This window comes from Nesoenas mayeri, assembly GCF_963082525.1.
Source record: "Nesoenas mayeri genome assembly, chromosome: 1".
Classification (NCBI taxonomy): domain Eukaryota; kingdom Metazoa; phylum Chordata; class Aves; order Columbiformes; family Columbidae; genus Nesoenas; species Nesoenas mayeri.
In genome coordinates this window covers 79,781,711-79,796,960 of record NC_137541.1, presented here as the reverse complement: position 1 = coordinate 79,796,960, position 15,250 = coordinate 79,781,711, and the positions used below count along the sequence as shown (strand labels likewise).

Below are 15,250 nucleotides of genomic sequence, written 5' to 3'. Positions count from 1 at the left end.
GAGCAGAATATAAAACAAATGCTCTTTATATATTCATGTCCGTTTTAAGGACTTGTGTTACCATCGCTATTATATCATAGGTAAGTAAAATAAATTAGGGCTGATCTTTGTCTACATGTATTGTTAACATAGTGCAAGAATGTGGGAGCAGCTGCACTAACCTGGACCAAAAATCAGTCTAGTGCAACCTGTCTCCAGTGGTGACAAACAGTAGATACCTAGGGAAGACAATGAGAATGGGCCAAACGTGACACTGTGCTACTCTTTCAGCTTCCAGTAATCTGCAGCTCAGAGGCTTCTTGAGACAGATTTTTTTTTTTTTTGTAGTTTAATAGCCCACTTTCATTTTTCTTCTATGATTTTTTCCAAATAAAAATCGATTTGACATAAGCATTCAGCTTTCAGAACATCCTATAACAAGGAGGTCCACAGTTCAGTTCTGTGTTGTATCATTTCTATGGACGACAATTTACCACACTATTAGCAATACTATAAAAGAGACCAAGAGTTTCCAATCACTCGGAATTTTGGAGCTTCCTTTGCTGGAACTTCGGTTTTCATTGTCTTAAAGAGAACCTCTTGCAGGCATGTACTTACTCTTTATAGAGTTTAGAGAGGGGACTCAAAATGACTAGTCACTTTTGCAGGGCTTAGGCTGAGGACTCTAAATTATCCTTCTTCTCAGAGCAAAAAAGCAGTGTCTGTCCTGATGATTGAGCTCAAACTCACTTTTGCGAGTACAAAGAAATGAAAATCACTGGAGGCACTACCTCATTGCCTGGGTTAGAAGGCAGTATCATAGAGCTTAGGAAGAGGTATCATGGCCCATGAGATCAAGCTCCATTATAATGCATCTGAGTTAGAATGCTCTTTGCAACTTTCTGAAACTTATAAACTGTTTTGTTCACTACATGGTTAAATATACAATTTAATAGATGTTTCTTGTTCTTTGAGCATGTCTCTCCAGCTCTCTTCCACTTTGCAGACGCATCTCAGGGCAGCCAAATGATAACATACTCATTTATGCAGTGGAAAGGAAGAACTTTCATAAATTGGAAAAACAATCATGCTACATTTCACAGACAAATTTGGGAGCAAACTTGCATCCAACCCTTGCAGCAAGCGCATTGATTCTTAAACCCCCAGAAGCCAATACTTAAAAAAAATATTTTAAAATACAATTAATGATTCTTTAATCAATAAAGATGGGATGGAAAGGATAGCTGGGGGAAGTGCAGAGTAAGATTTTACACTCAGCTTTACCTCTGATTTCAGGGAAGGGTGATTATAAGCCTTCACTAATTTTCCTTAAGGCAGAAGGCATAAAACGGGTTCCTCCCACTCAGCACTGCTTATTGGTGCCCTGTGCGTTTTGCCATTGACTTCATTTATTGAGTCTGGTAAAGCCAAGCGTTAGTGGAATTAGAGCTTTCTATAACTGTATCTCCTTTGCATGGCACACTAACCATGTTTTGTATATGTACAGAACAACTGCACTTTAAAACTTTTTTTCATGTTATATTGCTATACTAATTCATGAACATGAAAGCCAAAACATATTCATTAACCCAAATAGCAGAATATTTGCTCCAACCTTGTTTTTCTGGCACATCCAGAGTACAGTTGCAGACCTGTGAGGTATCATGGCTAGAAAGCAGGAAATTGAGCTAGAATCAGAAAACAGCCACCAAAGAAGGTGTGCCATTTTCCAGTATTGTGCATGGCTGCAAACATTCTGAAGAGAGAATTTTTATCAATAGAGAGGGGAGATAAAGACATAACCTCACTGGTAGGCTTAACAATTTTTCCTAGAAACTTTCTGTTAAATTCTGTCACTGTGAGGGCGAGTGCACAAAGAGACATTCCCTTAAAACCATGTTCCGATTCAGAGGATTTTGAGATCAGACATTAAGGTTTCAGAGGGATTTTATGCTACTTACTTAATCCCCTGTATGGAGCAGGAAAAGTAGGGGAAGTTATGACTCCTCCCACCTCTCCCTGATTAGAGAAGGTGGGTGCCCTTTTGGTTAGAGTATCCCTCAGCCTTTGATTCCCACATTATTATTGTTGATTAGCACATTACGTAGCAGAGTAGCTACTGAATTTCAAAGGTTAGGATATATACCAATATATGAGAAACTCACTCTCTAACCAATATTTATAATAAAATGTGATAGCTTGAAGCCAGAGTTTGTTATTACACCTTTGAATGCCAAATTAATTTTAGAAGTGTCGAATCAGATAGCCGTTGGTTTAATAAAAGAAGAATGTGGACTGTTCCATGAGAGTCTACAGTAGAATGCCCAACAGAATATTTATCAAATAGATACAGCTAGAACATATCTTGCCTGTTTGCATCTTGCTTGGTTTAAAAGGCTGTAGTTGTATATCAGTGTGGAAAGCAAACATGGGCTTAAGCAAAGAAATAAGGGCAAAGCAAGTCTACAGTTAATTTGACACTTTGATGTGCAGAACATACTACTGATAAAGGTTTAAAATTGCTTTGTAATAACATGCATTAAATTTATTGGTAACTTATGTGGAGATACATGCAGTGTTAGTAATAGAAAACTCTTAATTCTAAGCATCATAACATGATTAATTACTTCTTTTATTTTGTTTTTCCTCTGCTTTTAACCATTTTTAGCTTTCTTGGTAATAAATATGAAGGTACTACAACAAACAACTAACAGTGGACAACTATGTAGGATATGACATAATTTCTGTACATGTGTGTAATCTAATCAGGAGGCTAATCCTGTAAATAATCAACTTTCCGATGTTTTGTTCTTTTGTTTTAATGTAACAGACAACAAAGTTTGTCTCTGAGGGGAGAAGAACCTCCTAGGTCATACAGGCTTCAAATGGAAAACTGCTTTTTCTTATTTCTTCCTATCATGTTCTCTCCAAGGATACTTATACGTTTTACCATAAGGTCTCCATGACATCTTAAACTTATTATTAATACTCATTGTTTTAGTCAGAATTTCTTGTAGAAGAAATACGTAAGCATTACTTAAAGTGTATTTTCTGAGAGTAAGTTCTACAAATCCATCTGTTGATCAATCAGCCAGGTGTATCTGACCATGAGTTTTAAAGTGTGGGGGAATAGGGATGGTTCGCATGTCTTATCACAATGAGGAGTGAATATGTTACTTTTTTTCAGCTGAAAATTTTGAAAATCCATTGTCCATTTTACTGATGGCATTTGTTATCTTTCTGTACTTTCTTTAGTCCTTGCCATTTTCACACACTCACACAGTATTTTCTTTAGAAGCCCTCAGAGGAATGAAGAAAATCAGCAACAGAAAGCAAATAGCCCTGCTAATTTTATCTGTGTGCTAAAACTAATGGAATTTCTTAATTATTATTCTTTAAGATTCTTCTCTCTTCTCATGTAATTACTTTGAAAATACTTAAACTGCTATCCAAATCTTACCTATCTTTTCTTTTAAATAATTCTTTTGTACCTTCTCTCCGGGCCCAGTTGCACCTGTCAGTGACATGATATCCTTTATTACTTGGGAGGTTTTTTTGTTTTCAGTTGGTATCTTCATTCCAGTAGGTTTGCTACCTCAGCCTTCCTTGTTTCTACCAGATGTAATAACATGCATTTCATGGGACCAGAGTCTTTCTTTTTTAAAAATGCAACAGAACTTAAAAATGTGAAGGAAATTATGGAAATATCTGATGTGTCATAAGCCTCTAACTTTAAAGATGGCTCATGAAAGGCCATTCTGTTCTCTCAAGAGATCCTCATGTGCCAGAAGATGTAGTCAATTCTACAGTTCCATTTACCTGAGAAATATCTTCCAGCATAGCATTATTTGATACACTGCAATAAAATTAGGATAATAAAACTACTAGAAATGAAATACACATCTATTTCTCGTTTACAATCAAGTCACCACTGGTAGACGCTAAAATCTCATGAGAATTTCACAAATCCACAGGATGCCTCAGCAGCGCTTAGTTTTCTGTTTGAATCTGATTTAGCTGAAAGATGCAGATAGACAAATAGCTCCCTACTGGCTGTCTCTATGAAAAGAATCAAAGACTGTAAGTTGCTCTTTGAAAGCAATTTGTAATCTATGCTCATCCAGCTGAAAATTCAGTTTTTACAAAACCTGTCTTGAAGTCTCAAGGGAGTCCTAACAATCTACAGCTACTTAGACAGGAGTTATAAAATGGGTGGCTGTCAATCATTGGCATCATGCAGGGATGGAAGAACAGAAAAAGCAAAAAGGGTGTTGAGGTTACATATCAAAGGAAATCTGTTTCATAACTTAAGGAGAACCCAGGTTGTGAGACCAGCTGTGAAGGGGAAACTAGAAGTCCTGCATAGTGTGACGTATTGCCAAGAACTAGACTCAACAACTGTGATATACATATTGTTTATTTTTCAGTAGTGTCTCTGAGTGTGTAAACCTGTAACAAACTTATAAGAAGTCATACTCTCTGTTGTGGAGTACTTAATACCTGAAGAGAGGACAAACAAAATTAACCAAAAGAAGAAAGCTACAATAGGTTGCAATGCAGTCAAGCAAATGAATGAGAAACATCATAGTTCTATTCACTTAATTATTTATTGACCAATTGGTTGTTTATTGAGGAAAAAAAGAATACAACTAGAAGTAATTGGAAACCTGGATGAAAATTACCAGTTTGAAACTATGAAAAGAAAAAGTCATGCAAGCATTGTTAAAGGTTTTTGGTTTAAGTTGCTTTTTTTTCTAGCTAAATTCTCCGATACGTTGGTCACATCTATAAAACAGATAGTGAAGTGCCTGAATCTCCTGCCTCTCTGAAGCCATAATCACAGGCCACATGTCAGGAACCTGATAATGTGTGGTTCAAATCCTTTGCAAAATTGATCTGAGACAGATGACCTCTGACACAGATGAGCTCCTCTTTCTTAGAAGAATACCCTTAAAGACTGGAGTATTCAATTCATTGTGATACAGTTGTCTCACTTCTCTGCTTCCAGAGTTTTCAGTATGTGTAAATAATTATATATTCATCGTAACAAGCCCGAGAAATCAACTGTCCCCTAATATAAAATCTATGGTGCTGTTTTTCTTAGGCCTAAAATGATTTTTCTTGCATTGAGTCACAGAACCAAAAAATCAATTAATCGTGTCCTCTAATCAAGACTAATTTATGGATTACTGAAATCAGATTTGATGCAACACTCACAAGTTTGCAAGATTATTCACTAGAAAAACCCCTCTAGCCCTAATTAGTTGGCAGACTACAAGATGGCATAGTTTCCAGGCGTGTGAAGGGTAGGATTTATTATTCAAATCTGCTTCTAGACCTTACCCCATTATTGAGTTTTAGCAAATACACTGATGTATGTCAGCTTGCGTAGCATAAGCACCATGCAATACTAGTTGAGGTCATTAATATTTGCTGTAGTTCTAGAGTTTTGAGGATTTTAAATGTTTGCTCAAGTAAAAATGCAAAACCAAATGTTTTTCTATTGTACCTGTGGCCCTGAGCAACACTGAAATTCAAGAGAGCAATGGATATTACATCTGGGGCTTGAGAAATTGCCAGGTAGTTAAGAGAAAATGTTAACTGCCCATTCTGTCTGAAAGATTCAACTCAGCCTCAAGCTGACCTCAAGATTTACAAACTGAAGGTAACAATTTAGTAAGCAGGACCAAGTTACTGAAATCTCATTCAAGGAGAGTGACAAGAGCCATGTGTCCTGAAACAAACCAACTTGTAGATTTTTCACCATAGTGCCTTTGCTCTTGAGCTCATAATTCTTCTAATCGCATATTCTATAGATACTTTGGCTAACTTAGATATAGCCCCCATTTTGATTTACAGTGAGTTAATTCTAAACAAGTCACATGTTAGCTGTTGAATTTTCTGGAAAGGTTGGGATTAAAATAATTTTATCATTCGTTGTTTAGCTGGAAAAAATATGGGAGTTTATTCTCATCATAGCATTACATATATTCAAATGTTGGCTGCTAGTAAGGATGAGCAGTATCTAAGTAATAACACTTTTCTGCTTGACTTGGTGCCTGTATAAAGCATATTTCACTGTTCAGTAACCTGTTGAACTAGGTGGGAAGGGAAAGAGGAAGACTAATTTCCATAATATCTACACATGCTTGGCACACAGGACTTCAAAGCAATTGCATAATTAGAAGACAGGATGATATGAAAGGGATTAATGTTTTTAATATGCAGTCCTCCTTCAAATATGTTTTGTTCTATACAGCCATGTAAAATTAAAGTAACATTAAAGTAACAACTTCATATCCTTAACGGGTTGCCTAGAATAAATAAATAAATAAAGGCTCCTTGTGAAATAGGCTAAGATGAGGCTATCATGATAATTTATTTATAGTGTATTCACTCTCTCATCAGCCCTCTCAGCATTATACAAACAACTGTAAACTGTGTTAAAAAGATAATCAAACACGTACCATAACAAACAAACAAAATAATAAAATCAGATCTGAGTTGCACTGTTAAAAGGGGTTTTGAAAGTGCTACAGGTGACAGCTGATTGCAGCACAGAAGCCAGGCCTTTCAAGTACATCTGACTGCTAGACTTTTTTTTTTGTTTAAATCCACATTTTTATTTGATGGCTTGTAGGTAATTCAGTGATCGAAGTGTACATATTGTTTTGCTTCAGCTTGTTTTATTGAAGCTCAAGTTTAGAGCTGCAGGTGCCATTATGTTTCTGAGCTTTACAATTTCTTTTCTTTCTCTCTTGATAGCAATGAGCAGTCATTGCTGCAAATGTGGTACTATCTCCTGTGTTTCACTTCTGATTTATTTTTCAAGTGAGTATGTCATTGACAAAAGGTGCTGGACAGGAAGCTGGGAAGAAAGCAGCCTGGTTTTGTGTCAAGCTCATAAAGCAGTAATACTGGTGGTTCTATGACACATTCTGCTATACATGACAGTTCTGATTTCAAAGGATTTTCTCCAGGGCAAATTGACAGGATAATCTGTGTCCTTTACTCATCATTTTTATGTATGCCTAAACTGCCAAATCAGATTTTTCGAAGAGCCTAATAGCCATATCAGGTCAGAGAGGAGGGATTCACCACTTTGTGGGGCGGGTACTTGCCGTCAGAGAACTCGGTCAAAGCCCAGCAGCTCTGTTATACAACATCTCATTGACTGTGATGCTGGTTAAAGACATTTTTGCCCCTTTGGCAGAGATGACCACTCTTGTGGCTCTGGTGACTGAAAGGTCTGTATGAACATTTCCAGTTTGCTTCAGGAGAAGACAGAAAAGAGTCTGGGGATGGCAAAGGACAAGCTTCAAATACTGGCAGGTAGTTAACGGTGACACCACATAGCCCACATACAGAGAATAGCACATCCGATCTTTTACTTGTGAAAGCGGGACAGCAGCAGAAGAGCCAACTGTTAACCAATCTAGGCAACTTCTGTGTACATGAAATATTCTGTCTATCATTATTAATGTCAGAAATGGAACATATGAAAAGGTGGAAATTATTTTCCTACTTTATTTTTTCAAAAGAAATCCTTAAAGATTATTTTCAGCTTTCATATATTAAAAGAAACACTGTATACTTTTTGTCTTTTTCTCTGAAAAGAGAGAAAAATGTTCTGTTAGGCGTCAGTTTTGATCAGTCAAGTTACATCAAAATTTAATTATTTTTCTTTTTTAAAGAAAAATGTTTCGACCAGCTATATTATCGAGCCTTCTTTCTGTTTTATCATTGGTGCTACACCATGTTTACCTCTTTCATCAATTTTACGGTTAGTGTTCCATCACAAAATCTACATTAGGCTACAGCTACTCTAGCTTCAATCAGAATGTGTTCAGAATACAGCTTATGTTGAATACTCAAACATTTTCCTTTTAGAAGTGGCTCTTTGACTGACTTGGGGCCTTTCTGGGGAAATGTGTTGATTTTTTTGCTAAATTTTCCTTTAGAAAAAGTAAAACATTTTCTGTTTCAAAATTTTGTTGTGTTCTGATATGAAGCAGAAAACCTGACATTCAAATAAATTATCTGAAATTAACTCTTTTTGTTGGGGAAATTTCAAGCTCTCGTGTTGTTGCGCAGAACAGAATAGTTCTTCAAGTGACTGTTAGAAGTTCTGTGGCACAGAATTTTCTATTTCAGGTAATTAAGAACAGCAAGAGAAGATACATAATTTGCTTCATATTTCAGGAAACTACAATACATGACAGCTGAAGACCAGTATTTGAAGACCAGTTTTGTTTTGTTTTATTTCTTCCCTGTATGACACCCTAACATTCAGTCCCATTAAGCTATCTGCTACGTGTTGCTTGACTCTTATCACAGTAAAGCAAATTATTTGATTTTTTTTTCCTGTTCCATTTTGAGAGAAAACCTGTTTTTCTGACATTTTAAATCAGTAAGAACTCAGGAGAGTTGCAGTGGTTCAGTAGCTCTTAATGATACCGATTTGTTTTGCTCTAGTTTCCCAGATCAAGATATTCGCAAAACAGCAGTCCAACAAATAGAAAATCTGTCGAATGATGAATTGTTAGAATACCTCCCACAGCTGGTTCAGGTAAGGAAGAAATTGATAGCCAAGGAAGTCTTCTGTCCAAATCAATAACTTCATTAAATACTTTTGATTATTTCAGTTTGATTGATACACTGCAAGAAGAATAAATAAGAAAGGCTGGTCAGCTGACGCAATGATTGAATTAACAACAGGGCTGAGGTACAGGCTGTTTTCTACTCAAGAGAATATAGCTTTTTTGGCATGCTGATTGAACTCTTCTGTATACTACAAGAAGGCATTTTCAGTTATCAAAGAAAAATAGAAAATGCATCTGAACAAGAGAAATTATTCTATGACCACCAGATCAGGGGCTGGTGATGGCAGGGCTTTGTTACGGTCAAGGAAGCAAATGGTGTCACAACAAATCACGGTTTTCTTAATACACATATTTTGGGAAAAATCATTGTCAGCACAGAGTACATGTTTATGTAATCCACTACTGCGTAGCATTGGAACCTGCACAGCTTTACAGCATTGACTTAGTGAGACACTTAAGTTACCTTTCACCTTCCACAACTTCTGTTTCATAAATAATGTTATTTTACAAATCAGATAAAAATTTAAATACAGCATTGTAAGTTTTAAGCAGGTGAAGAAAACTGCGTATTTACATATTTGTTAACACAGCCAGAGTCAGGGCGATATCTGCCTGTCTTACAGATGGTGATAGATAGACACTTGTGTCCTGAAGTCTCTTTGCTCATTGCATTGCACTGTTGGATTGCTTCATTCAAACTAAGTCCTGGGTCCTTTCTTATTAATTTTGTTATAAAGGAAAGCCAGCAAAGCCAGCAAATAAGTGATTCTTAATTTATCTGTTAAGGTGCTCAAGTTTGAGTGGAGTCTTGAAAGCCCTCTAGTGAAACTCCTGTTGAATCGTTCTCTTCAGAGCATCCAAGTAGCCCATCAACTTTACTGGTAAGATCGTTTGCCATTATTACAATAGTACTTTTCCATTACAGGGAACTTTATCCATTATTCTATTGGTCACAGACTCTCTTTTTGTTTAAAACGAACAGAAAACATGGTTTTTTGCTCCTTCTTTATTCTCTTTTTGCTAGTGGGTGTGGGTAAATTTATTAAATATCTGTCTATTTATTAATATGTCTGTGTTCATCCTGTCCCAGATGACAGGGAGGAGGAGGAAGTTCTTTTCACTTAAGTAAGATATCAATTGTATTTTTCTGCATTTTCTGGTTTGAACCAAAAATAGTTGTCCTCAAAATTTGCAAGCTCCAAACAGCGTTGGCTTACTTAAAAAGGATCCTGCTTTAGAGGGATTTCTCTGACCTCTCCTTAAGTTCTCAGACATTTCATGTGTGTCAAAGTTCATCTCTTATCCCTCTTGCAAATCAGTCTGACTTATGATGGTAGAGTTTCCAATAGTTCCTTTTTGTGATTATGGAGATGCACCAGTCCTGACAGTAACTCCTATTCACTATCTACCTCTACAGCATAAGGACCTCTGAAACTGTATTGCTGCATCCAGTGGTTAATTGGTTTGCTATGTTGTTACTTCAAGAATCTCTGAATAAGTATGTAGCTTTCTACCATCTGAACAACTGGTGTATGGTCAGAAAATCAAACTGTTGTGGAGTTTTCAGGTTTTTTTGTTGTTGTTCTTTGTTTGTTTGTCTTTCTGTTGGTTTTTGTTTGTTTGTTTGTTTGTTTTGTGTGTGTGTGTGTGTGTTTAGTAATGATGGATAATTGAGCTTTCATTTACAGTTAAATTGGTTCAGACTCCTTAAAGCAAAAGCTTTCCTCCCTGCAAAGGAAAGACAACAACTTGAAATATAATCATTTGATTGAGGAAGCGTGAGGTCAGAAAGAGCATAAATCATACTTAATACCTGCATGATCTCTGGAAGTGTTAGTGGGCATAAAACAGAATTATGAATGTGTTTGTTTCACTGAAATGAGTAGCATAACAATAACATACCTCATGAGCATATCTGTCAAATAAAGAGGAACCACATTTAGCAAGCCATTTTTCTGACAATGGCTGAAATATGACTGAAACAGTTTCTGTTATCTTATATTAAACCTAGTCATACTGGATATAAAATGTCTTGTCTAGAATTCTGAAATATGCTCAGAGAGCTGTTGTTTTCTTCTACAATTAGAAATTATTTCTAGAGTTCAATAGACAGTAGGAATAGAATTGGTTTACCTGTGCTTTGTTTAACTCCTCTCTTCTTCTCACAAGAAAAAAGACTAAGTATCTGCCATCTTTTTCCTCTTTACTTCACAGTATAGGCCTGTTAGTAGTGTTTGCTAACCTCCTGTCACTCGGACTTACCCAGTTAGCCAGGGCTCCTGATAAATAATTGAAAGTGTCTTGGTGATCACCTCTGCCAGCTCTCTCGGCACACTTGAGTTAATCCCGTTAGACCCCATAGACTTGAGAGTGTCCAAGTGGTATAGCAGGTCACCAAACCTTTCCTATTGGTTTACTTGAGCATGTCACAACCTCCTTTCAGGTAGCTGTAGACAGCAATGAGGTCTCCCCTCAGCCTCCTTTTCTCCAGGCTAAACAGCCCCAGTTCCCTCAGCCGCACCTCATCAGACTTGTGCTCCAGGCCCCTCACCAGCTTTGTTGCCCTTCTCTGAACTCTCTCCAGCACCTCAATGTCCTTCTTGTAGTGAGGGGCCCAAAACGGAACACAGGGTTCAAGGTGGGGCCTCACCAGCACCGAGTACAGGGGGACAATCGCTTCCCTAGTCCTGCTGACCACACTGTTCCGAATACAAGGCAGGATGCTGTTGGTGCCTTTGACCACCGGGGCACACAGCTGGCTCATGTTCAGCCGGCTGTCAGTCAACACCCCCAGATCCCTTTCTACCAGGCAGCTTTCCAGCCCCTCTTCCCGGAGCCTGTAGCGCTGCCCGGGGTTGTGCGCCAAGCGCAGGACCCAGCACGTGGCCTTGTTAAACCACATGCAACTGGCCTCAGCCCAACGATCCCCCCAGTCCAGATCCCTCTGTATGGCCTTCCTACTCTCCAGCAGATCAACACTCCCAGCCAATTTGGTGTCGTCTGCCAACTCACTAAGGGTGCCCTCAATCCCCTCATCCAGATCATTGATAAAGAGATTCAACAGAACTGGTCCCAACAGTGAGCTCTGGGGAGCGCCACTTGTGACTGGCCGCCAACTGGATTTGGTTCCGTTCACCACAACTCGTTGGGCCCGGCCATCCAGCCCGTTCTTTATCCATTGCCGAGTACACCCACCACGAGGCCATGAGCTGCCACCTTCTCCAGGAGAATGCTGTGGGATACAGTGTCAAAGGCCTTACTGAAGGCTTAAGTCCACGAGATCCACAGCTTTTCCCTCATCTACTGGGTGGGTCACCTTGTCAGAGAGTGAGATCAGGTGGGTCAAACGGGACTAGCCTTTCATAAAGCCATGTTGACTGGTCCTGATCACTGGGTTTTCTTGTATGTGCCATGTGATGTCACTCAGGATGATCTGCTCCGTGACCCTCCCCAGCACCGAGGTTTGACCAACAGGTCTGTAGTTCCCCGGATCCTCCTTCCAGCCCTTCTTGGGAGATGGGTGTGAAGTTTGCCAATTTCCAGTCAACTGGGACCTCCCCAGTTAGCCAGGAGTGCTGATAGGTAATGGGAAATGACTAAGTGATCCCTTTCGCCAGCTCCCTCAGCACTCTTGGCTGTATCCCATCTGGTCCCATAGACTAGCGGGTGTCCAAGTGGGGCTTCATTCTGCTCGCCACGCCTGCCTTCTGGCTCAGGGGCCTGGGTACCTGGAACACAGCTGTTCTGACTATGAAAGACCGAGGCAAAGAAGGCATTTGGTAGCTCAGCCTTTTCCTCATCTTCTGTCACCATGTTTCCCCCACATTCGTCAGGGGATGGAGGTTCTCCTTAGCCCTCCTCTTCTTGCTAATATCTTTCTAGAAACATTTCTTTTTGCCTTTCACAGCGGTGGGCAGGCGCAGCTCTCGTCGGTCTTTGGCCCTCCTAATTTTCTCCATGCATAACCTCACAGGATTCTTGTGTTCCTCCTGAGTGGCCTGCCCCTCCTTCCAAACGTTACACATTCTCTTTTTATTCCTAAGCTCCAGCCGCAGCTCCCTGTTCAGCCATGCCGGCCTTCTTCCCCACTGGCCCGCCTTGTGGCACACGGGGACAGCCTGCTCCTGCGCCTCTAAGATGACCTTGTTGAAGAGAGACCAGCCTCCCTGGACTCCTTTATCCCTCAGAACTGCCTCCCAAGGGATTCTGCCAGCTGGCCTTCACAACAGGTCAAAGGCTGCCCTTTGCAAGTCCAGAGCAGCACTTCTGCTGACCACCCTTCTAACTTCTCCAAGGACAGAAAACTCAATCATTTCGTGATCACTATACCCTAGGGGATTTCCGGTCGACGTGCTGCCCGCACGTCCTTCTCCGTTTACAAGCAACAGATCCAACGGGGCTCCTTCCCTGGTAGGCTCACCAACCAGCTGTGTCAGGAAGTTGTCTTCCACGCGCTGCAGGGGCCTCCTGGGCTGCTTCCTTTCTGCTGTCTTGTATTTTCAGCAGACACCTGGTAGGTTGAATTCCCCCATAAGCACAAGGGCTAGTGGTCGGGAGACTTGTCCTAGCTACCCGCAAAATATTTCATCTGCCTCTTCATCCTGGTTGGGAGATCTGTAACAGAGCCCCACCAGGATGTTCTGCCTTGTTGCTCCCAGGTCCTTGGGGCCTGGAAGTGGGAGTGGGTTCGGGCGGAGATGCACCCTCGCTCTCTTGGCTAGTATGAAGGTGAAGGACAAAAGGTTCTCATGGCAAGTCCTCAAGCAGAGGAACTAAGTCATACTTTTGTCAAACCCGAGTACGTGGCACTTCCGCTCAAGTGGGTAGAGTTCTTCAGACTTCTCTGGCTGGGCATATCCACAAGTATCTGCTAGAACGGGCATCGGAGTTTTAGCAAAGTCAGGTCATAGTGTGGGAGAGTGAAGGGGTGTCGACATGTGTGTGTATGGGTAGGGGAGAGGCAGGTGGACAGTCCTGAGCATGCTGGCTTTGGAAGGTATTTAAAAACGATGACCTGTGTGCATTCCAACGTATTTGATCCTCACTCAGCGGTCAAACTCTGAGGCTCGGTATTCAGTCAGGCGTTGACCAAAATGGTGTTCTAGAAAGGCGTGACCAGTAGAGATGGCAGGAACCACTCCAGCACTAGGAGAATGTAGATTTGGATTGCTGTTTTTCAGCTGGCCTCTATCCAGTCAGGCAGCAAAAAGCTTTGTGAAGAAAGCCTAAGGTGCCCGAGAAACTTCCAGGATGGTGCCCTGGCGTCTGTCAGGAACCAGAGAGCCCTGAAATTGCGTGGGAGTCCAGCACCCTGATCATGCGGGCATGATGTACTTAGTACTGTTAGCGACATGAGTACACCTCCCTGCAAAAGCATGAATGGGACCATCTCACTGCCTGGTTAGATCTCCAGGGTACGGTGATAGCTACTGGCCCTGAGGTAAGATCGATAGTTTGGAATCCAGAAATTCCTGGGCTTCAATGCTGTTTCTAGGAGAATTTGTCTCCCTTAAAAAAACTGTTATCCAGTTATTGATGTTGCAGCCTTCAAAAGCCACCCAGAATGTAAGGCAGCAGCAAAGCAGGAAGGTGGGCATGGGAATGGAAAGTTTCCAAAAGGGGCCTCCTAGTCAAAGACAGGGACCAGGAGGTGTCACAGAAGTGCAGAGGCAGTCAGCCCTGTGTCAAGTAAGCTTGGACAAAAGCATTTTTATTATTTTCTTGTAATTTATTGTCCGGTTATGAAGGTGTGGAGGATGGGAGTGGGGAGCCGTCCGGGAGCTCCTGTAACACTGGTTGCCGCCGTGTCACGCACGGGAGCCTGAATGGCTGGGGAACTGCCAGACGATGCCTGTGGCAGGTGGAGCCAGCGCCATGGATGGATGGTTATTGAGGTGGGTCCACCTCCATGGGCTCCTCGCTGTCCTGTGGTGGCTGAACAGCCAGTGGCCTCATGCCATATTCTGGCGGATCCACCTCCATGGGCTCCACATCGTCCTTTGGTGGGATGTCACACTGAGTCCTCAGCAGATGGACACGCCGCGGCCCCATGCTGTTCCCCTGCCTGCCCACAGCTGCACGCTGAGTGACGTCGTTGACGTGAGCGCGGGCAATGGCTCTCACTGCACGAGGGGGAATGTTCCTCTTCCTCCTCTGCTCCTTTGCCTTCCTCAGGCTCCCGGGAGGTCCCAGTCGCACCATGCGTCTCTCGTGTGTCCTCCTCCAAGGTGGGCAGCCATCCACCTTGCTGCTCGGGCTGCTGCCTGGCAGGCAGACATGCTTGGGCTGCACGCCGCCGGTCACTGGTGGTCCCACAGCCATGTGCTGCATGCCGGCGATCAAAGATGTAATGTCCTTTGTGGTCGTGGCATGCGAGGTGATGTTGCTCTTCCCCTGCCTCCTCCTCCTCCTCCGCTGCCTCGGCTTCCTCCTCCGGGGACGTGTCTTGCTCCTCCATGGTAGCGGGGAGCAGCTTTGCAGCTTCCCACGCCAGGCTGGGCAGCCACCCGCCTGGCTGCTCCCGCTACTCCCGCTGCTGCCCGGCAGGCAGACACGTTTGGGCTCCACACCATTCGCTGGTGGGCCCAGAGTCATGCGCCGCATGCCATCGATCAGAGAATCGAGATCAATGGCGCTCGCGGCACGAGGTCCGACATTGCTCCCAGTGG

The 15,250-nt window shown here is 41.7% G+C and overlaps 1 protein-coding gene across 1 annotated transcript in view; it reads left to right on the top strand.

Moving 5' to 3' along the window:
• The window catches only part of PIK3C2G (phosphatidylinositol-4-phosphate 3-kinase catalytic subunit type 2 gamma), a gene marked incomplete at both ends in the record, with an annotated part of 210,870 nt that overhangs the window by 84,342 nt on the left and 111,278 nt on the right, over positions 1-15,250 (top strand). The window contains 2 exons of the mRNA XM_080345859.1: positions 8,455-8,548; positions 9,369-9,463. Coding sequence (XP_080201985.1) covers positions 8,455-8,548; positions 9,369-9,463 — 189 coding nt within the window. The remainder of the gene's footprint in view (positions 1-8,454; positions 8,549-9,368; positions 9,464-15,250) is intronic.